This window comes from Tenebrio molitor, chromosome 5 (genome assembly GCF_963966145.1).
Source record: "Tenebrio molitor chromosome 5, icTenMoli1.1, whole genome shotgun sequence".
NCBI lineage: Eukaryota > Metazoa > Arthropoda > Insecta > Coleoptera > Tenebrionidae > Tenebrio > Tenebrio molitor.
In genome coordinates this window covers 2,599,633-2,619,661 of record NC_091050.1, presented here as the reverse complement: position 1 = coordinate 2,619,661, position 20,029 = coordinate 2,599,633, and the positions used below count along the sequence as shown (strand labels likewise).

The window sequence follows — 20,029 nt, the reverse complement described above, 5'->3', positions numbered from 1 at the left end:
ACAAACGCCGCGTTAATTTATGGGGGGGGGGGGAAATGCTAAACAAAATTGTCGATTTGGAAAAAATGGTACATAGAAAAATTGTTCATCATGACGAGTTCTGTTACTGGTTAAAATTAATGTACTTATTTCTGTTACACCCTGTAATATAACTACTGGAAGAAATTTAAAAAATGTTTTCCATTATGGTCTTCCAATATTATATTTCTGGTGATGCTGTGACACCTAACGGCTGTTCGCAAAAATCCAAACGTTCCACTTCCGGATCGCCCCGTTGGCGTTGTAAGGAAATGACGCCAATTTACAAAGTAATGAAATAAATAATCATTTATTGTCATCAGTTTAAAAATAAATATATTAAAAAATATTGATCATCAGTCTATTACTAAAAAATTATAATACTGTCCATTTCCTAAAATATATTGTACAAATGTAATGGGAATTACTTATTCTGAACGTAATTCGCGTCTACGTAATTTTAATAAATAGATATATACGAAACATCGTAAGCGTCAAAACACATTGAGTATTAGTTTCCCTGAAACTGATTAGCTAGTTCGTCACTACAAAACTTGAGGGGGCAGAAATTTTTCTGATTTTTTCTTTGTTCATTCCAAAATCTTTCGTAATTTCTTTAGTTTTGCTCTCCTCATTAATGTCCAAACCCATATTGAGAACTCCAATGAAAGCGACATTTTGACTGTTTTTGGGTCGTAACTTCAATGGAATATTTAGTCGCTGCTTGTTTTTATCCGAAAACGACAACAAAAGTTTTCGGACTGGAGGCGAAAGTAGATTCCAGTCAAGATCCTTAGGATCCTGCTTCCCAAAGATGAAGGAAGCTATCAAACCAACTATCACAGTTATAAGAAAACCTAAAGCTGAATACCAGATGTAGGAGATTCGGAAGAGGAAAAACACAGTTTCACTGAAAATGTACATTGTAAAGACGTAAAAATAAAAACAGTAGTTTGCTTTACCTTTCATCTGACAGCACTTCATCGTCAGATAATTCATTTTCGTTGAGAAGGGCGATATGTTGACCCACGCACATGATCGTGATTGTGATCATAGCAATTATGCTTCCCAACATAGCGCCCTAGAATTAGTAATTAATTATGGTTTTTGAGTTACTCGCGGGCTTACTTTTGAGCTGGCCCAAGGGAAAAACATTCCCAGGGAAAACAGGCCTAAAGTGACTCCACCCACCATTCCGTTAAAACTTATGGCGACTTGCATTACGCTGCCTAACTGGGCGACCACGAAAACCTAAAAAAAAACGATAGAAAAAAATTGGTTTTTTTTTAACTATTCCAAGGAGAAACTTCAAAAACGTTCCCAACGGGTTCTTATTCATTCATTTTTAGAAACTTTCATCTAACTTGGCTTGTTGGTAAAAAATAAATCTTACCAAAGCAAAACTGATGGCACCGTAGATAATTGAAATACATTTAGCCCAGAACGCCCCTTTGGACTCCGGAATGACAACATTAAAGGCCCCATATATAAAATCTTGAATGGTGACGGCAGCCAAACTGTTCAAAGCTGACGCAACTGTTCTGCAAATAAAATAAAGTGTTCAAATCCGAGTGAATAAGTACAAGAGTGTTGAATTTACCCCAAGCTGGCTGCGAAAATTCCGGCTACGAAGAATCCAGTAACCCCTTTGAGATCGCCCATCTCTGACAACACATAATACGGTAATATCTGATCCGTGGCTCGAATCTGATCGGTTTTGATCAAATCACAATCCTTGTAATGCGCTACCAGAATCATTCCAGTGTAAAAGTTGATGACGTACACCAAGATTAAACCGAAACATGAGGTCCACAAGGCCCTATAAAATGACCGTTTGGAGTCTGGAAGTTTTTGGAGATTTAAGTCACTCACTTTTTCACCTGATTGAGGTTTTCCACCGACAAATACTTCTGAATCGAAGCTTGATTTGAGCAAAACATTGTCATCCAATAGAAAGTTCCCCCTACAACCACAGACCAGAAACTGTGACGTATGGTAGGATTTGGATCAAAGCTGGAACAATGCGGTTGGTTATGGACAAAACTAGTTAGTTGATATAATCACTTGAAAAGTTCCAATCGATTCCTGTTGTAATTTTCAGACAGTACGACTGCAGTACCGCCAACAAATTGGTTTCCCAAACACATAATAAGTAAAATCGACCCTATTAATACTCCTGCTTGAAAAGTGTCCGCGATGATAACAGCCTTCATTCCACCCTTGAATAAATTAATTGTTACCTTGTCGTCATACACGTGGTTATTTCTCACCTGAGAAGCGTAAAATATGCAAACTAAGTACACCACACTAACGGCCAAATACACATTCAAACCGGTCACTGCAGAATCATCATCATAAATATTTTAAGTGCTACGACAGGAATATCTTTTACTCACCATGACTTAGAGCCAAAGCGGGCGCATAAACTGCAACACTCGTGTACAACACCATTTGCAGAATATACAAGCTACTAGCTAAATATCTCGCGTGGGTACTGAACCTCATCGAGAGATATTCGTAACTACTAGTTAATCGCAGCGTCATGAATATTGGCAGATAAAAATCGGAAGTCAAAGGAACAACCAGAAGGAAAGCACAGCAGATAATTAGAAACTGCGTGCCATGGTTAAACATTTCTGCAGGATTTCCCAAAAGCTCTATTGCAGTTATAAAACTGAAAAGAAAAGTTAACCACGTACGGTCATTTTTTTTGCAAAACTAACCTCGCAGCTAATGACATGGCCATTGGAAATGTTCCCATTGTACTTCCTCCCAATAGAAAATCATCACTGCTGGTGTGTTTTTGTCCTACGAAACCGTAAAAAAGACCTATCCCACATGACACTACGAGCATGGTGCCCAAAACTAAGTAATCTGCCCAGCAAAAGCTGTTCTGCGTGTTTATGTGAATGTTGTCACATTCAGGCGATGCTGGAACAAGTTGAAATTGATTCGGTCAGGTAAATACCAAAGGATATTCAGAAAAGAGTAAAGAGAAAAAATAGAACTGGAACGGTGAATAAATGGTAAAAGCGAGTACGATAAGAAGTGGTACTAAAAGATTGAGAGATAGTTGTATAAAATAGATAAGAAAGGGAAGAAGACATGACAGGGGAGATTGAAACAGGCAAATGAATTTCATGAAAAAAATGAGTAAGTTTTTACTTATTTATTTTTATATTTCAGTCCTTTGTGCCAAAGTATGTACAGTATATGTATCCCTAATAGAAATATTGACTAAAAGCATAAATCACACCAACAAAGAAACAGATCTTGAAGCACTCCATCCCGGTAATTTATGGCAGGGTCTTAGATAACCTCCGACAAATATTTTTAATATCTTTGAACCCTATCGAGTTATTTGACAAAGAAAGCAAGTAAACTAATTCGGGGAAGTAAGTAAGTGGTTTGTAAACTGGTTCTGCAGCCGCGTTTAACACAGTTTTTTTCTTTTTTTTGCAAACCAGACGTCTTTCAAGGACGAGTTTCTACTTACAGCATTTTTTATTGACATAAATCTTAAGTGATTTAACATTTGAAAAAGGCATGTAAAATTCCGTTTTTAAAATACTGATGGGATTTTACTCTTCACTGTCTGAAATATCTGCATTTTAAAATTTATAAAAATCCGTTGGCTCGAAACTCTTAGGTGAGACACTGTGTATATTTCGTTCGGTACAAGACGTAAATTTCTATTGTTATTACTTACCGTTATTTGTTTCGTTGGTTTCAATTTGTTTTCCCTCGACTGGTAAAACTGTGGTCAACGACACAAGATAAAAAACAATAATTGTCATTTTCAGTCTTCGCATAACTTCATTCATTTTTAATTTTTTTTTAACAAATAAATACTTTATATAAATTATAAATAATATCTGAAAAATAATAAATCGGTGCTTGAGTACGAGTAAATGTATACGTTAAGTACTAATAGTTTTTTAATTTTGTAATAATTGCTGATGTATTTTTCCATTGTTAGAATGAATATCTCGAAACTGAGGTATTTGTTTTGATTTTTTACATTTAACAAAGAACACTTTATGTATTTCTAGCAAAAGAATCGACAGATACAAGATGAAGGACAATTAAAATTACACACTTGGAACATATTCATTCAGTTTTTTTTTTTTGATTTTTCTTTCGTATGACAAAATACTCACAGTTTAAACGACCCAACCTCAGAATTTTATCATTTATAAGATTTTTATTTTCATATCAAAAAACTTCTAAATTGAATTTGTATTATTTGTCGATTGGAACGACTTCTGTATTTCATTCGAGTAATTAGATTCAAAAGAATGTCTCAAAACAATACAACACTAAAAACACTTGATGTTCTTGTCAGCACACAAACTGAAAATACTACAGAGTTTACCATTAATATACTCTGGGCCATGTATTGTTAAAAATGATTCGGGAGGGGGAAATATTGTATCTCTTCAAATTGGTAAATAACTTTCCTATAACTGTTAAATATGATTTTTTAATTAATTTTCACTAAAACTTGACATACGTTAGATACCCTAGTATTGTAGTTTGTCTGTCAGAAACAAAAAAAAATCCGTCTGGGCAAAACAACTTTCCTCTATTTTTTTATTGATTACTTAAGTTAAATCTGTCACAAAGAGAATCTGGGAAATTTTAGGAACACAGAAAGACACAATTCGTTTTTTTTTTAATGTTTGCGTATATTTATTTATCTATAAAAAAATACATGTGATACTTCTGGAAATTGTATCTAAATTATAATTATTGCTTTTCGACCAACAATTATAAAATTGTGGAAAAGTCCTCGTTCTCTAATTAACAGAGAAATAATTAATAGGCGCTCGATAGACAAACAATTTTAATGTTATTTTTTGTCCCAACACCACGAACATCCTTAAATTGTTGACAACAGTAACATTTTCGTACCACATAAAACTCCAATTTTATTGGAATCAAGAACGATTTCATTAATCCTTTTTCTCTATCAGCGCAACAATTGAATTATTAACATCGCGTCATTCTTGCAGCCAGTTTTAACCACATCTGTCGATCATCTGAAGAGCTAGTTTTCTTCTTAATACAAATTCGTCGAACAAATTGAATCACCTGCGATACTAATATTCATGTTTATCTCTTCGTAAAGGTACTAATTAAAAAAATGTATACTCAGTTTAAGAATATAAATTAATAAATCGGGACCAGGTAATGTTAAAAATAAATACTTTTATCACCTAGCATTCTTTTTACAAATGCATTTTGAAACGTGGGATACCAAACTGGATGAATCTTCTGTTGTCGGTGGAAACCAGATCAAACCAACGTGAAACCCAAGGCACTTAACATGTCGCGCTAGCTTGGGCTGGTTGTAATAATAAAAGTAGTATAAAGAAGTCGTCGTCTTTTAATTATTTTCTTTGATTGGGATCAATTGAAATGTGCATGACACTTTGTATTACTATATGTGTTTTGTATCTCGCATTTTCTAATTTCTACCATTTTATTCTTGAAGTTGTAATTGCGCGTGTAAGGTAATTAGTCATTCTCAATTAAAAATTTACAGTTCCAAATAAATAACCAATGAATAAGTATCACATGATTCGTCATGATTTCTTTTTTCCAGATTTCGTCATTTTGAGAAGGTAGGTAGGTATCACAGATGTACTTTGTTAGCTAGATGCTAGATAGAGATCTAGGTAGGTACCTTTTGCAAGAAAAAAATCATAATTGCATAATTGGTTTGTTTATTTCTTTCTTTAAATAATTATTTTTACAGAGTTCTAAGTGTAGTGGAAGACATTTTTACGTTTCATAAATAAGTACATATCTACATCAAAAAAAAAAATACAAAAACAATAAAACCGTAGACCGATTAATATTTTCCATTCGAAATACATTTACTTCGTACGTCTTCTTCTGATTCAGACCATTGCTTCATATTCAGAGGAATGTCCACCATTTTTTCAAGCTTCCTCGCAATTGATGGTATAAACAAATTGGGTTCCAAATTGTGAATATCGTGCCCTTTAATAATATTAATAAGAAAACTGATCACATAACCAACAATGTAAGTAGCCAACAGTCCAAATACTCCATTGTATAAATAAGAAACTCGATATAACCAAAAATACTCTCTAGAAAGATTTCATCGTAGATAATGTTATACGAAATTTGATTACAACTCACTTTTCATCTGACACTATCCTTGTTAAATGAGGTTCTGTTGCGTTTGGAAAAAAATCGGGGCAACCTTCTACAGTAACTGGTAGCGCCGGTAGAGGAGGTTTTGGGTTGCCAAAAGCCATCCACAGTGCCAAAGAAATGCCGCACAAAAGTCCCGTCAGTGCACCCTGCAATATTGGACTTGACAAATGTTATTAATTTATCACGTTGTTTTACCTTTTCGTTTGCTGTTGTTGTGAACATTCCTAAAGAGAATAAGGCTAAAAGGGGACCTCCCACAACTCCGAAAATCGTCAAAGAGGCTTGAAGAACGCCGCCCAAAAACTGAGCCAAGAAAGCAACAGCCAAGCATACAAAGCCGAAAAATAAAGCGATCAATTTCGTCTGTACAGCAACTTTCCTTTCCGATATGGTCTTTTTAAATAGATATTTATATAAAGGCTAAAAAAATTTCGTAAACTACAGAGAATTTTTTTATTAAAAAAAATTAACCTTGTAGTAGTCTTCTACCGTAACAGCGGCTAGACTGTTAAGTGATGCTGAAACTGTGGACAGCGAAGCACTGAAAATTCCAGCCACGAAAAGCCCAGACAAACCGGGAATGTTTCCCATAGTGTCGACAACGTACAAAGGCATCAGCTGTAGATTTAACAAGATTTATGTGAATAAGCAACTGTACTTAAAATATCTTGGTAATACTATACAGTGAGGAAAGAAATAAACACACCACACAGTGTATAACCTTTTTAATAGTATTGAAATTTAAATTGATGTTAAAAACATTAAAAAAAATACAAATGAAGAAGTCGTAAATCAAAAAAAGAAACCACCAACACAAGTGCCGATTTCTCAAATTTCTGTTGTGTGGGGTGGTAGGAGTTTACGTGGTGTTGGATTTTCTCATGGGCTATGAGTCATACCCGCGCAAACGCCGAATATCGGTCTCAAGTAGGCGTTTTCATTTACAGATTATTCACTGGTTTATCGCTCCGCCTTCGCGCAGATATTTCCAAAGTCGCAGCCCATGAGAGAATCCGACACCTCTACTGACCATCACCGGTTTATTTTCTTCCGTCAATGTAAAATACGAACTCGGAAAACCCACATACCTGATCAACATTGTTAATAACTTTGGCGCTAACAGGGTCGCAGTCGTAATATTTGGAATAAATTGCTAATCCTGAAAACGACGTGCTCAGACTCAAACAAGTCAGTATGGGCCAGTTGAGCCAGAGAGCTTTTTGCGCCGTTTTCAAATCCTTCACAGTCAAGTATCTTTGCACTTGGGTCTGATTCACGGCATACAAAGACAAAAACGTGATTCCCCCACCTATGATCAACGAAAACCACGAGTGTCTTTCGGTGGGATCCGGATTGAAACTAAATGAAAATAGAAATAAAAAATGTACTCCTCTGGAAACGAAAAAAATTATTCACTTGAGAAGTTCCGTTCGGTTTCCTAGTTGTGCAATTTCCCAGATGTTCGCAAAACTTCCTTTATCAATGACAGCATAAATTATAACACTGAACACGGCAGCAAACATTAAAATCGACTGAAATACGTCGGTCATCAGGACGGCTTTCATTCCACCGATTGTTGAATAAAATGTACAGACGAGTCCTTAAAACCTACAAGTTTTTGAAATCCTCGGTGAAACGGTTCTTACTCACCAACGGACAAAATCGCGGTCACTTTACTTATGCCGGTTAAAGCTTCCAGTGCCAAAGCTGGAGCATATAAAACTACACCCATGTATAATGTCATTTGAAGGCTGTAAGACAAAGACGCGGCTAATCTAGAAGCTTTTCCGAATCTTCTTTCTAAATACTGCAAGCAGATTTTTTGAGATCTATGATTTACCAAAGAAATAACATACCTCGTAGGCACTTGTTGCTTGCAATTTAAAAAACACAGGTAAGTAGAGATATGCAGCAACTGGTGTGAATATACCATAGGAAATATTTATCACAATGAACTGTATGCCAAAAGTGTAGTTCTCGCTTGAGACACCAAGTAAAGTAATGGCCGACATAAACGAAGCCATTAGTGAAAACGCAACAGGTATTATAGACATGTTCTTGTCAGCTAATAGGTACTCCTTAAACACAGAAATGTTTGCTTTAGCAGAATTTAGTTTTTCATCTTCTGGAGTGAGTACGGTGAGGAATTTAGGTGAACAACTCTGGCAAGAAGACTTACAGAAATCTAATCAAATACTGTTATTTTTTTTTATTGTGCAATTACTTCGATACGCGTCAACTAAAGCAGGAAGATATTTCAACACCCTAGTCCACGTTTTTTTAATGAGAAATTACTTCAAATAACTTATATGTAACAAGTGCATAAAGTATCGGGTGTTCATTTAAATTTCCGGTCAAAGTTGGCGTTGAAGAGTCGATTGTGAACGCACTACGAATTACAGATCACGGATTAGCGGTTTAAATCTTACATTTTTACACGAGTGGTACGTTCACAATCGACTCTTCAACGCCAACTTTGATCGGAAATTTAAACGAACACCCGATAGTAATTTTCACGAATGAGACGACACGAGCCGTAGCTGCAGGGCAAAAACAATCAACATCAGAAGACAAATCTAAAATTGCTGCTTCAATTGTTTTCAATACATTCCTATGATTCGGTTATTTGGGTGCAGGTATTTGCATAATGCCAAAGTGAAATAATGACACGCTACGGTAGCTTTTAACGCTTTTTACATTTTTCACTATTACTATAAACGAATGTTTTACATACTAAAAATAGTGACGTAGTTATGTATTGTCGTATGGTTTTATACTCGTTGAAAATACTTATCGTAAAAAATGTGTTTCATGTTATTGGTTACGTCCAATTGTACCAGTCAAATAAAAATAAATAACATACCTGCATCGTTTTTTGTTTGCCTCCTGTAAATCTGTAATAAACACCGATGCTGGAGGAAATTAACAATACTAACACTAATACTACATAGTCCCAAACGCCAAACAGAGGCTGTCCTGTTGCCATTTTTTTTTTTTCAAAATATGTAATTCAATTTTCAGTAGTTTTACCTAGAACAAATATATCCGATTTGTGTTAAATGCATTATGTCCTATAATTGAGCAGACAACTTGACAATTAATTAAGGCAGATACTTACACGTTTAATTTAAGTCAAATTAATCGAGTCTGATTTTTGTAAAATTTAATACTTTAACAGAATACAATTAGCTGAAATGAAACGACGAGCACTACGTAACAATAAGATTAGCCAGCAACTGTAATCTGTTATATCTCCGCAATAAAATCTTAATACTTTTTAACAAAGCAAAATGGATTATACGAAATTTAAAGTGCGGCAATAAGAAACACGTGAAACGATAACTTTTACTTTTAAACGTTTCATTTCGCTAAACATTCTCGATTAGCTGCAAATTCAACCGAAATTACGAGCAACACTGTAAGGCAAATCAAAATCTCGACTAATAGAAATCAATTAAAAGCGTTTTTTGTATCAATGATGCAGCATAGTTAAAAGCAGAATGATTTTATACACATGATTCATGTATGTATGTACTCTACGTCTGGAACTTTAATCGCTCATTATGAAAAATTTAGTGGCTTTACAAGATTTTATCATGTTCTTGAAGAAATTAAAAATAACCTTGAGTAATTAACAGTTTGTTGTTCGAATTTATTTTCCGAATCACAGTTATTCTTCGCTGTTGTGAAATTTATTATTTTTATGACAATGACTGTTTTTTTTACATGTTAGATATTTCGCAAAAATAGTACCACCAAAAACCTTTTACAAAATTTACCATTTGCATAAAACTAATATTCTGCATGAAAATTATAATTATGCAACCAAGTATCCTTATCAGTTGGACAAAACGTCATAAATGTAAGAAGTCGTCTGTACGATATAATTTCCACCGAAAAGTCACCTTAACTATTCGGTTATTTAAGAAATGTCATGCAGGTCAATAACCAGTGGTTACTGACCTGCAAATTATTCTTCAAATTTTTCAATTATATTTAACAAATATCAACAGTTCGTTGATTCCTTTTTTTACATTAATTTTAACCAAAGAAAATTTGATCCTATGAAAATTTTGATTCGTGAAAAAGATAGGTTAGTTTAATTATCAAATTTCAAAGAAACAATTGAATGGCATAAAGTACCAGTTTTTTATTGCATGAATTTTGCGACAATTTGTTGTGAAATTATGATGTAAATTCCGATGTATGTACAAGTAAAAAATTAAATTTAAAATTGACATTTACTTACATCGCCTTAAACACTTCTACAAATGAACATCTATGTATTGTTATTGTACAAGCTTGGTTACAGGATATCGAGTAAAGTAGAAAAATGTACGCTAGTTCTAAACTTATGACGTTCTGTGACTTACACACGAAAAGCGATAACCAATCAATTAGGTTTAAGCATAAGCCTGTGAACGTAGCCGCATTATTTAACCTCAAAATTGCCAAATTCATCACGAAGATCAAGGCTAGCAAACGAAAATGTATCGCAATCGAAACGATATCGATAAGAATTTCGAAATCGTCTGTTCTTTAAACATATGCGCCGTTTCGGTTTTTCGACTAGTTGACTTTTCGAACAAATGGGAACGCAATCTCCTCGAGCCCAAATTAAGATTATTTTTTACACAACTTAGGGAACATCAAAACAGCGCCTTTCTTTATAATTTAGTAACCGTTCAACAATTTGACTGTTAAATGTGTAAAACCAGAATAAAATAAAGATATTTTTTTTTTTTAAATAGGTGCACTTTTCAGGATTTTATGTATGTAATGCTTGTTCTAACAATGAGATAAACAGAACAGTGTAAACAAAGTTGAATAATTGAACGTGTATTGTCTTGAGTTCATTCAAAATTGGCGCGGTTTAAAACGGAAGTACTAAGTCACCGCCAGGTGATCTTGCGATACCACATTCAACAAACAAAAATTGATCACAGTCAAGCGCGTATTTGTTTACAAATAATAACCTGCTGACACGTTATTATGAATTTGATTATGTTTCCGGACTCAACTGCGATGCAGATTCGATTGACTAATTGATTACTGATGAATCGCAAAGGAGACAAGTGTTGTGAGTTTCGAGAAAACAATCGAACACCACATAACCTTAAAATTTTCGTCTTGTGTTGACCAGACTGTTGAGCGATTGTCGTAAACAATCAACTTCGTGCGTTTATCGATACCTGGACTTGTTTAAAAATGCGTAAATTGTGCATCGAGAATGTGTTTTAAGTTCGTTTGAAGTGCGTGATTTGGACGGGTTCGAAGAACAGTTATCGAAACTCATACGGCTGTGCTCATACGGTTGTGATAATTTTGTAAAAAAAAGTGTCGCTATGTTTCTTTCGTGGACAATTTCATGTTTATATGATGCCAATAAGTAGCGACAATGCTCAAAACATAAAACGATTTCGTGCGAAGATGTCCGATCATTTTCCAGATGAAAGTAACACGAAATTATCGAACTTGGATGCTGTAAATCATTTAGAGAAAAAAAACGACAGAAGTGATAACAAGAACGAACTGAATCTTCCGTATGATCATATGTACGCGTCCAACACGGAAAATGGTGAAATAGATACGACTGATACGAACTGTCAAAGCGCCGAAAGTGAGGTTAAGTTTTGGAAAGAGTGGCTAATCCTTCATCTCGACTTGATCCAGCAACAAAGCGATGAAATAGTCAACAAGGAACGCACAATTCTGATTCTGCAACAAGAAAATGAAATGGTGACATAATTTAGTGCGCATCGCTCGTCATTTTATTAACGCGTTCATTTTCCAGCTAAAGGAGCGCATAAGTTGTATGGAACGCGGGGCCCCCTATCAGCCCAGTAAGTTTTTCAATAATCATCCGACGTCGTTTTTGGACGAGAGCCTAGATATGACTCAAGATTCAGGTCCCTGTGATGAAGACAACAAAAATTGTATAGAACTTCTCGATTTAAACTGTGAAAATGGTGACGCTTGTTCGCCGCTAAAACTCGGTAAATTTCAACAGAACTACAGACTAAGTGACGGCGAATCTCAAGCAGAAAATCAAACAATAAACAATAAATACGATTCTCAAGTTACTTTTCACAACATCAGTGACAATTTAAAAACTGAAAGTGATTTGACTAATTGTAATACTAGTGCTGGGTTTAACTTTACCGTCGACAATCCAACTGACTTTGATCCAATGAGAAATTTGAGAATGAACATTCGGAGGAAGAGATTAAGTAATTCATCTGCTGTGTCTAATAATGATTCAGTGGTAGAAGAAAAGAGATCTTATCGCAAATTCAAAAAGAGGCGCAAACGTCAGTGATTTTGAAAAACATTCAAGCGCATTCTTCATTAAAAACTGTAATTTTCAGGTGTCATAAAGGATTCTCAGATTCTCACAACTACTGACCAGTACATCACAGAAGCCACAAAAACTAATTTAAGGTTGTCAAATATTACAGATGTACCAGTAGAAATTCCAAACAATACCAACTTGGAGGTAATCATGTTAAAATAGTTATTTGTACAACTAGTTATGAAAGTCGTACTTTTTTTCACGAATTTGCAGATTGATTAACGAGGGCGTAGCGCGAGTTAATCGAGCAAATAATTGAAAAAGAGACTTTCATAACGTGTTGTACACACAATTTTTTTTGCATATCGAAAAAACTTGAGAACTACGATTTTTCATGTAAAAAAGCGCTACTTTCACTACGATTTTGCGTGTAAAAAAGTGCCACTTTCATTACGAAATGCAAAAATAGTTATTTATGTAACAAGTGAGTAAAGTAATACTTTTTTTACGAGAAGGAAAATTTGCCCGTCGAGCGAAGCGAGTGCGCAAATCCGCCGAGTAAAAAAAAGATACTTTACTAACGAGTTGCATATAAAAAAAAATTTGGCGCCCATAAGTTTAGATCATTTTTTCGACACTCAAAATTTGAAAATTTTTTCCTGCGTGCAAAAATGAACCGTTATGGCACCTTTTTTAACGCTTCATGACCGATTCAAAAATCACATATTTTATGAACGCAAAGGAATGAAAAAACTTGCACTTTTTCTGACGGACGTTAAAAAGTAAATATTATGTATTTATTGTTTATTGTTATGAAGGTACCAAGATGGAGAATTAAAGTGTATGCCAGTTGTTATGCAATGGAGGGTACTGAAAATCTAGATGATGAGGTGTACAACAAGAGGCATAGTCGTTTAGAAAATGATGAACGCAGAAGGAAAAGGTAACTGAAATAATGTCTCAATTTTGGGGGTGTGACCATTTTTTGCAGGTGGGATGTTCAAAGGATAAGAGAACAGAGGCTCATTGAAAAATTAAAACAAAGACAAGAACGTTTGGGTTCTGCCTCAAGAACAGATGAACAGAATGACCTTGTGCAATCTCTCTGTCCCAACGTTGAAGATGTCAAATATCTGGAAATTTCAGAACAATTGCCTGTTTCAGCTTTTGGATCGCCGGTACCAAAAATTTCACCAAGGTGAGGATAAAGCAACCCGCTAACATTTTACGTTTTTATTGACAAACTTTGTAGTGAGTTCAGCTTACCATGGTTAAATAATCCCTCTCTAATTGTGACAAAAAAAGTACCTGTGAGAAGGTCAACTGGGAGAAGAAAAAATTCAAAGAGATAAGTATTAAATTTTTGTTTTTAATAAACATGTCATCAAGTGTCATCTAATGTGCTATTGTAAATAATGAAATAAATATGAAAATGGGTGACACCAGTTGGGTATGTATCATTTTTATCAACACCATTCAAGCATCTGAACAATCTCATTGGACTCCATGACAATTTGTAAAGTATTTATTTAGAGCTAAGTTAACACTTGGAATAGAGTTATTAGCAATATAATACCTACTTAGGAGCTTATAGTTCCACATAGAAATCTACTATATTAAGTTTGTTAAATTACGTATTTTGAGTAATGTTATATTGTGATATCAGAACTGTTAAGTAAGTTTTTTTTTCTATTATTAATTCATGATATTATTTCAAGTTTTATTTTCAACAATATAAACATTAGTAAATGTATTTGTTGTACTTATTTATGTATCAATCACTGTATTTAAAAATATACACATTTTTTTCAAATGTTTTGGTTTTACTAGAACCCCACCGTTTTGAACTGTTCCGGAAAATACGTAGTTTTCGTCCGTTGGTACTCATTGATAAACACTTTGCTAGGTTGAAGTAAAAGACTCACTTTATTAAGGAAATGCGGGTATCAAAAAAGAATCGTAAATAAATCTTCATTGACAATTCTTCTTCTTCTTCATCTTCATTGAAATGAAAGAGTGAGTGAAAATGTTTTTGTGCGATAAAAACTCGACAGTTTTTTTGAAGAAAAAACGACCGCTGTTCTAATACTAACAGTTTTCACTGTTTTTAAGTCGAGTAATGAGCGGGTATGAATTTTAGGTTTCAAATTACATAAAGGGTGTTTTTTTAAATTTGGCGTTGGAGAGTCGATTGAGAACGCACCACTCGTGTAAAACAGCTGATCCCGTGATCTGTTATCCGTATAGTGCATTCACAATCGATTCTTCAACGCCAACTTCGACGCCAATTTAAAAAAAACACCCGTTATATTTAATTTTAACTCTGGAAAAATTTGCGGAAAAAGTGATAAATGAAAAAAATGTTTATTTTAACGAGTTTTATTGGTGGTTAAATTTATCACATGGACTTCCATAACACCTGTATATTGATTTTTTATTTTTTACAAACTTCCAAAGTAGCGCTCCTTAATGCTGAGCTACTTTCTCCCACTTCTAAAGCCTAATAGAAAAAAGGAGTTAATATTTAGCCGTAAAGTAAATTTATTTTAAATCTGCCTTACAAAACAAAAGTACAAAATAATAATATCATTGTGGTAAGGTATTACACGTTAAAAACATTTGCGGTGGACGATCATGGGTCCTGATTCGTCGTATTCATCCTTAGAAATCCACATCTGCTGAAACGTGGTCAAACTAGCCAAAATACTCCCCCCGATCCAAACCGAGTACTTCCGCTCCGGAGGCGCTATAATTTTAATTTTCATGGAAGCAGGCGCCAGGGCGGCAATCTCCTTCTGAATTCTGTCGGCGATTCCCGCGAACATCGTACTCCCGCCCGACAGCACAATATTCGCGTAGAGATCTTTTCGAATGTCCATGTCGGACCTCATGATGGAGTTGTAGGTGGTCTCGTGAATTCCCGTCGTTTCCATTCCGAGGAACGTCGGCTGAAACACGGCTTCCGGGCAGCGAAAACGTTCGTTTCCGACGGTAATAATTTGACCATCGGGTAATTCGTAATTCTTCTCGAAAGCGTTCGTACTGGAGGCTAACGCCAGATCTCTCTCGAAGTCCAAAGCGACGAAGCAAATCTTCTCCTTCAAGTCGCGAATTATTTCGCGTTCTGCTGTGGTGGTGAAGCTGTAGCCGCGCTCGGTCAGGATTTTCATGAGGTAGTCGGTCAGGTCTCGGCCGGCCAGGTCCATCCGAAGGATGGCGTGAGGAAGGGCGTACCCTAAAAACACTTACGTGAGACGTGCGTCAACGTGGTGGATTGCGCACCTTCGTAGATGGGTACGGTGTGGGAAACACCATCTCCCGAATCCATAACGATTCCGGTGGTTCTGCCGCTCGCGTACAAAGACAACACCGCCTGTATGGCCACGTACATTGCGGGACATCCGAAGGTTTCGAACATGATCTGCGTCATCTTTTCTCTGTTGACTTTGGGATTCAAGGGCGCTTCCGTCAAGAGAACCGGATGATCCTCCGGGGACACCCTCAATTCGTTGTAAAAAGTGTGGTGCCAAATCTTTTCCATGTCGTCCCAATTGTTCACAATTCCGTGTTCGATGGGGTACTTGACTGTCAAAACACCCCGCTTAGTTTGAGCCTCGTCTCCTACGTACGAATCTTTTTGGCCCATGCCGACCATCACGCCCTGACAAAACATCGAATTAAAATCACGTGCGACTTGGTTTTTTTTCTTGCCTGATAGCGGGGACGACCAACGACGCTAGCAAATACGGCTCTAGGGGCGTCATCTCCGGCGAAGCCCGCCTTGCACATTCCCGACCCATTGTCGACTACCAAGGCGGAAACGTCGTCGTCGCACATTTTCTCAAAATGAATTTAGGCTGGAATTAATTTAATAGTTAGTTGGAAAATGCCAACAACAATTACTGAAATAGGCTCAGAATAAAAACTCAACCCTTAAAGCCGAGACGAAAAGCTAAAGCGGACTTTTCACTCACCAAATTCTAGATTCACAGAAAAAACTCAACCACCCAGTCGTCTTCTTGAACTACAAATGACTGTTCATTTAAAGTCTAATTAATTGAATACAGTAACTAACTATGAATTTTTATAGATTATAAGCATTCACCTCTTCACGGACCGTTATGAAATGGTACAATTCACTTAATTGCTTCAGATTGCTTTTTACAGTAAGTGTAAAACTGATAAAAATAGAACGCGATTATTTCTTTTATAACATTAGCTACCCCACTCATCCTATTATTTTCGATAATTTCTATTTATTCATGAATAAATAAATCCTGAATGTAATGAAAGACATTAGGTACATTAAAAATACATACGAGAGATTACGAACCTGCTAATAAAACATTTCAAATTTGAAAATAGGTCCTTGTCCTAATACTCAAAAATTTCGAAACTTCAGTATCAGTTACCATAAGTCAATTTTTATTGACTTTTTAAAAATGACTACATTTAGGCAGGTAGGTAAGGTATATTTTTCTAGCATTTATCAGTCATTTTATTCTTGAATTCATCCCGTAAGGAGTGCCCGCAACGACCGGCTTCTTAATTTTTTTATAAACGAAACTGTAAAAATCAATTTTTTATAAGTTTTACTTAAAAGTTTAAAACTCAGCTGTTGATTTCATTATAAATGATTGTAGTCGAAGCAAGCCATACCCATATGTATTATGAAATTTTTGCCGCTCTATACAAACATAACTCTAATGTGGCGTGAACTGTCAATAGTGTCAACTGTCAATCAACGCTTATTCGCATAATTTTGATCATTTTCATATTGAGCGGCAACCATAAATTTTACATTCAGTTTTTGCACCAACTGGGACTACAATAATTTATAATGACCCTGTATTATTTTTATATTTCTAAATTTATTAAGGCCCGGTTTATTCACCTTCAAGTAACTTTATTTGAACGGCAATTACCATGGATCTACCAATAGCAGATTCTAAATCATAGCAACTAGGTACTGGCCAGATAAATTTACTTGAAGGTGAATAAACCGGGCCTTAATCTTTTTAAATGTCATCTTATAAATATGTCTTTCCTATCACAGTGAAGCAAAAGAAGAATATTATCGTTATTGCAATTGTTGTAATTAGTAATGCATTATTGCAAAGGTTATTTATTATTTTTTATCGTCTTTTAACTTTAGTTTGTCAAAGACTAGTGGTTGTTTTTTTATTTTTCCGCAGTAGGTAGGCAAGACTCAAGAAAATTAAACAAATCAAATTTCTAGCCCATATAGGTCAAGTTTAATTGATCTGTATTGTAATTATGTTAATAATTTAGAACTATATACATTTTTGAATATTAGGTGCCGTTATAGTGGAGATAGTGATGGCACCAATTATCATGAGCAATGTATTTTACGGTATTCTAGATGGTATAGATAATAACAGCTTTATTTAAAAATATGTTTTTTTTCTAAAATGTACCTACTGTAATTATCATTTATACCAAAAAAAAACCTAAGAGAATCAAATTGTTATGGATTCAAATAGAAACAACATTTGTCCATGGTCAAGGGAAACCATCAACAATTCAGTAGGTACTCTTTGAATTGTTGCAAAATGCCGAAACCTTCTTGGAACGTTTCACTGTAAATAATTGTAATAGTATATATCTGTCGTTCCTATAAATTGCATGCGTGGTCTATATTCTGTTACTTTCGTTTTGGTTCGACAGGTTATGGAAAGTTCTTTCCACGGCAAAATGGAAATGACTTTTTAATAAACTTAATTGAGAGGAAATCTGAAAAATTGAACATTATAAATGTCGTTCTTTTTACTATTTCATTGACAGCCATTTCGACAAATAGTATTCTGTTAGTCAACAATGAGTGCAAATTTTCAATCAGTAAAATTAATTAAGCCAAAATTTCACCGCTTCCATTTGACATTTATTAAACACAACGATGAGAGGCGAAATTTTCGAAACAATTTTTAGGCGAGAAAATTTTACTTTTATGATATAGCTACGTCTCGTATTTAACAACCGTTTAAAGAACATCTGTGGCTTTGAAAAATTCTGTCAATTTCACTTGATTTCATTTTAACTATTTGGGTATCGATCTAGTAGGTATCAGGCTTGTAAGTGTTTTGCAAGGAAACAAATTATGAACCAATGGCCGATTCATGAGTAAACCGTTTATGACGAAAAAAGGTGATGACGAAAATGGTCACAAGAAAAATGCTTCCGTTATTTTGGTACAAAAATTGTTCCATTCTTGGACATTACTTTTAAAGGAGTAAGACTTGGTAGAGTCTCGAAAAGGAGAAGTTTTCAGGGATGCTCGAACAAAAGAAATGTTAGTGCTCAGGCATTGACGAGGAAAGAGATCCAGATGATGACTAGCATACCAAAAAAATATAATCTATAAGATCTCTGGTGAAAATTATTTCACATATGTAGGTACTTTCGAACTCGCATGGACGGGCAACGAAGCCGAAAATTGTAAAATTCACTTCTTTAAATAGGATGTTAATAAGAATGGACAACGAACAGCAAAATAGAGTACGAAAACGAAAACAGTTGTTAGGAAAACGAGATAATCCAATGAGTGACAGATTATTTTAAAATTGAAAGTTGGAAAGTGGCACAACAATGTGCTTCTAAGTACCTACCTATATTAAATACCTACCTATCTTATTAAAGTGGACAAAAAAATCTGCAGAAAAGATTAGAATGGAAACAAAAAAGTGAAAATTACTAACCATTCTCATCGAACTTCTACAGTATCGGCTTTAGCAAAAAAGTGTGCTGATGAACAGTAACTGATCAAGTTAACAGGACATTCATTTTCTCAGTCTATTAAACCATATGCTATCCATCATAAGAAACTAATAAAGAGTTTACGAGGTAACTTATCAATACAAGTAGAAACAACGATTGGAATTTCTATCACAACCAGAGCAAATAAGGACAATTCAAGCAAAATGGTTTATAACAATCGCACTTTCAATAAATAGTTGAGGATTTGAATGTGTAGTTTTTTTTCATAAAATAGTCATCCGAATTTCAGTCGTGGTAAAATTCGAATATGGACGGGAACAAAATCCAGGTTTGCTTTGCCAATGTATTGTGGGTTGCATTTTCAATTCCGTCGAGCTTATTATCACTTGAAAATTTACGCTAGTAAGTGGACAGATGGTGTCGATATTCTGTAATTAAATTAGATTCTATAGACAGAAATGGTTTAAATTTGACACTTGCATTCTTTTAAACTTTACATACTTATCCTTTTGAATATAAATGATTGTAGTCGAAATAGGCCATGCCCATGTTATTACATTTTTGCCGCTTTCGTGTAAACTGTCAGTTTTGTCGCTGTCACTGTCATTTTTCAGGTGAAAAGTGCGGTGATGAGATTTTTATTTATTTTTGTTAAATTAACGATTGAATCCAGAAATATTGAGTTGTTTTGCAATCAATTTTAAAAATATTGATTTGTTTTGCACTTCCGTGTGTGAACGGTACTCACTTATTCACATCATTTTGATGTTTTTTTATGAGGAGCGTCAACCATAC

General features: G+C 34.9%; 4 protein-coding genes across 7 annotated transcripts; 1 reads left to right on the top strand and 3 right to left on the bottom strand.

Annotated features, from left to right (window-relative positions):
* Nucleotides 1-312: 312 nt before the first annotated feature.
* On the bottom strand, nucleotides 313-4,383 carry LOC138131176 (sodium-coupled monocarboxylate transporter 2-like). The gene is made up of 12 exons (XM_069048012.1): nucleotides 4,179-4,383; nucleotides 3,728-3,893; nucleotides 2,742-2,949; nucleotides 2,415-2,692; nucleotides 2,289-2,356; nucleotides 2,083-2,237; nucleotides 1,891-2,031; nucleotides 1,619-1,837; nucleotides 1,412-1,559; nucleotides 1,147-1,269; nucleotides 981-1,099; nucleotides 313-928 (listed from the first exon to the last, which is right to left on the bottom strand). The coding sequence occupies exons 2-12, from the start codon at nucleotides 3,840-3,842 to the stop codon at nucleotides 553-555; spliced, it is 1,950 nt and encodes a 649-aa protein (XP_068904113.1). The 5' UTR covers nucleotides 3,843-3,893; nucleotides 4,179-4,383; the 3' UTR covers nucleotides 313-552.
* A 1,347-nt stretch (nucleotides 4,384-5,730) lies between these two features.
* LOC138130611 (putative sodium-dependent multivitamin transporter) lies at nucleotides 5,731-10,639 on the bottom strand. Of its 2 annotated transcripts, none has more exons than XM_069047183.1 (10): nucleotides 10,457-10,639; nucleotides 9,071-9,237; nucleotides 8,064-8,285; nucleotides 7,858-8,014; nucleotides 7,624-7,807; nucleotides 7,296-7,566; nucleotides 6,679-6,825; nucleotides 6,403-6,627; nucleotides 6,190-6,353; nucleotides 5,731-6,137 (listed from the first exon to the last, which is right to left on the bottom strand). In XM_069047183.1, the coding sequence occupies exons 2-10, from the start codon at nucleotides 9,191-9,193 to the stop codon at nucleotides 5,876-5,878; spliced, it is 1,755 nt and encodes a 584-aa protein (XP_068903284.1). In that variant the 5' UTR covers nucleotides 9,194-9,237; nucleotides 10,457-10,639; the 3' UTR covers nucleotides 5,731-5,875. The 2 variants fall into 2 exon arrangements, with proteins under 2 accessions (XP_068903284.1, XP_068903285.1); XM_069047184.1 differs by lacking the exon at nucleotides 10,457-10,639 and adding an exon at nucleotides 9,326-10,246.
* Nucleotides 10,640-11,093: 454 nt separating this feature from the next.
* msl-1 (male-specific lethal 1) lies at nucleotides 11,094-14,312 on the top strand. Its single transcript, XM_069047185.1, has 6 exons — nucleotides 11,094-11,946; nucleotides 12,002-12,518; nucleotides 12,576-12,703; nucleotides 13,318-13,442; nucleotides 13,491-13,697; nucleotides 13,752-14,312. Exons 1-6 carry the CDS (start codon nucleotides 11,584-11,586, stop codon nucleotides 13,849-13,851), a joined length of 1,440 nt encoding a protein of 479 aa, XP_068903286.1. The 5' UTR covers nucleotides 11,094-11,583; the 3' UTR covers nucleotides 13,852-14,312.
* A 716-nt stretch (nucleotides 14,313-15,028) lies between these two features.
* On the bottom strand, nucleotides 15,029-20,028 carry LOC138131934 (actin, cytoplasmic). Of its 3 annotated transcripts, none has more exons than XM_069049213.1 (4): nucleotides 19,983-20,028; nucleotides 16,211-16,356; nucleotides 15,782-16,160; nucleotides 15,029-15,734 (listed from the first exon to the last, which is right to left on the bottom strand). In XM_069049213.1, exons 2-4 carry the CDS (start codon nucleotides 16,334-16,336, stop codon nucleotides 15,109-15,111), a joined length of 1,131 nt encoding a protein of 376 aa, XP_068905314.1. In that variant the 5' UTR covers nucleotides 16,337-16,356; nucleotides 19,983-20,028; the 3' UTR covers nucleotides 15,029-15,108. The 3 variants fall into 3 exon arrangements, with proteins under 3 accessions (XP_068905314.1, XP_068905313.1, XP_068905312.1); XM_069049212.1 differs by lacking the exon at nucleotides 19,983-20,028 and adding an exon at nucleotides 19,216-19,315; XM_069049211.1 differs by lacking the exon at nucleotides 19,983-20,028 and adding an exon at nucleotides 16,474-16,772.
* Nucleotide 20,029: the final 1 nt, after the last annotated feature.

What these genes read in the sequence shown, in the direction of transcription:
- LOC138131176 (XM_069048012.1), bottom strand. Translation starts at nt 3,842, where the DNA reads ATGAATGAAGTTATGCGAAGACTGAAAATGACAATTATTGTTTTTTAT. An exon ending in GCCATGTCATTAGCTGCGAG is followed by an intron (nt 2,693 to 2,741) that starts GTTAGTTTTGCA and finishes TTTTCTTTTCAG; the next exon opens with TTTTATAACTGCAATAGAGC. An exon ending in GAAGTGCTGTCAGATGAAAG is followed by an intron (nt 929 to 980) that starts GTAAAGCAAACT and finishes GTACATTTTCAG; the next exon opens with TGAAACTGTGTTTTTCCTCT.
- LOC138130611 (XM_069047183.1), bottom strand. Translation starts at nt 9,193, where the DNA reads ATGGCAACAGGACAGCCTCTGTTTGGCGTTTGGGACTATGTAGTATTA. An exon ending in AACCGAACGGAACTTCTCAA is followed by an intron (nt 7,567 to 7,623) that starts GTGAATAATTTT and finishes ATTTTCATTTAG; the next exon opens with TTTCAATCCGGATCCCACCG. An exon ending in CAACAACAGCAAACGAAAAG is followed by an intron (nt 6,354 to 6,402) that starts GTAAAACAACGT and finishes CCAATATTGCAG; the next exon opens with GGTGCACTGACGGGACTTTT.
- msl-1 (XM_069047185.1), top strand. Translation starts at nt 11,584, where the DNA reads ATGATGCCAATAAGTAGCGACAATGCTCAAAACATAAAACGATTTCGT. An exon ending in TGCAACAAGAAAATGAAATG is followed by an intron (nt 11,947 to 12,001) that starts GTGACATAATTT and finishes TTCATTTTCCAG; the next exon opens with CTAAAGGAGCGCATAAGTTG. An exon ending in CAAACAATACCAACTTGGAG is followed by an intron (nt 12,704 to 13,317) that starts GTAATCATGTTA and finishes ATTGTTATGAAG; the next exon opens with GTACCAAGATGGAGAATTAA.
- LOC138131934 (XM_069049213.1), bottom strand. Translation starts at nt 16,336, where the DNA reads ATGTGCGACGACGACGTTTCCGCCTTGGTAGTCGACAATGGGTCGGGA. An exon ending in TTGGTCGTCCCCGCTATCAG is followed by an intron (nt 16,161 to 16,210) that starts GCAAGAAAAAAA and finishes ATGTTTTGTCAG; the next exon opens with GGCGTGATGGTCGGCATGGG. An exon ending in CACCGTACCCATCTACGAAG is followed by an intron (nt 15,735 to 15,781) that starts GTGCGCAATCCA and finishes AAGTGTTTTTAG; the next exon opens with GGTACGCCCTTCCTCACGCC.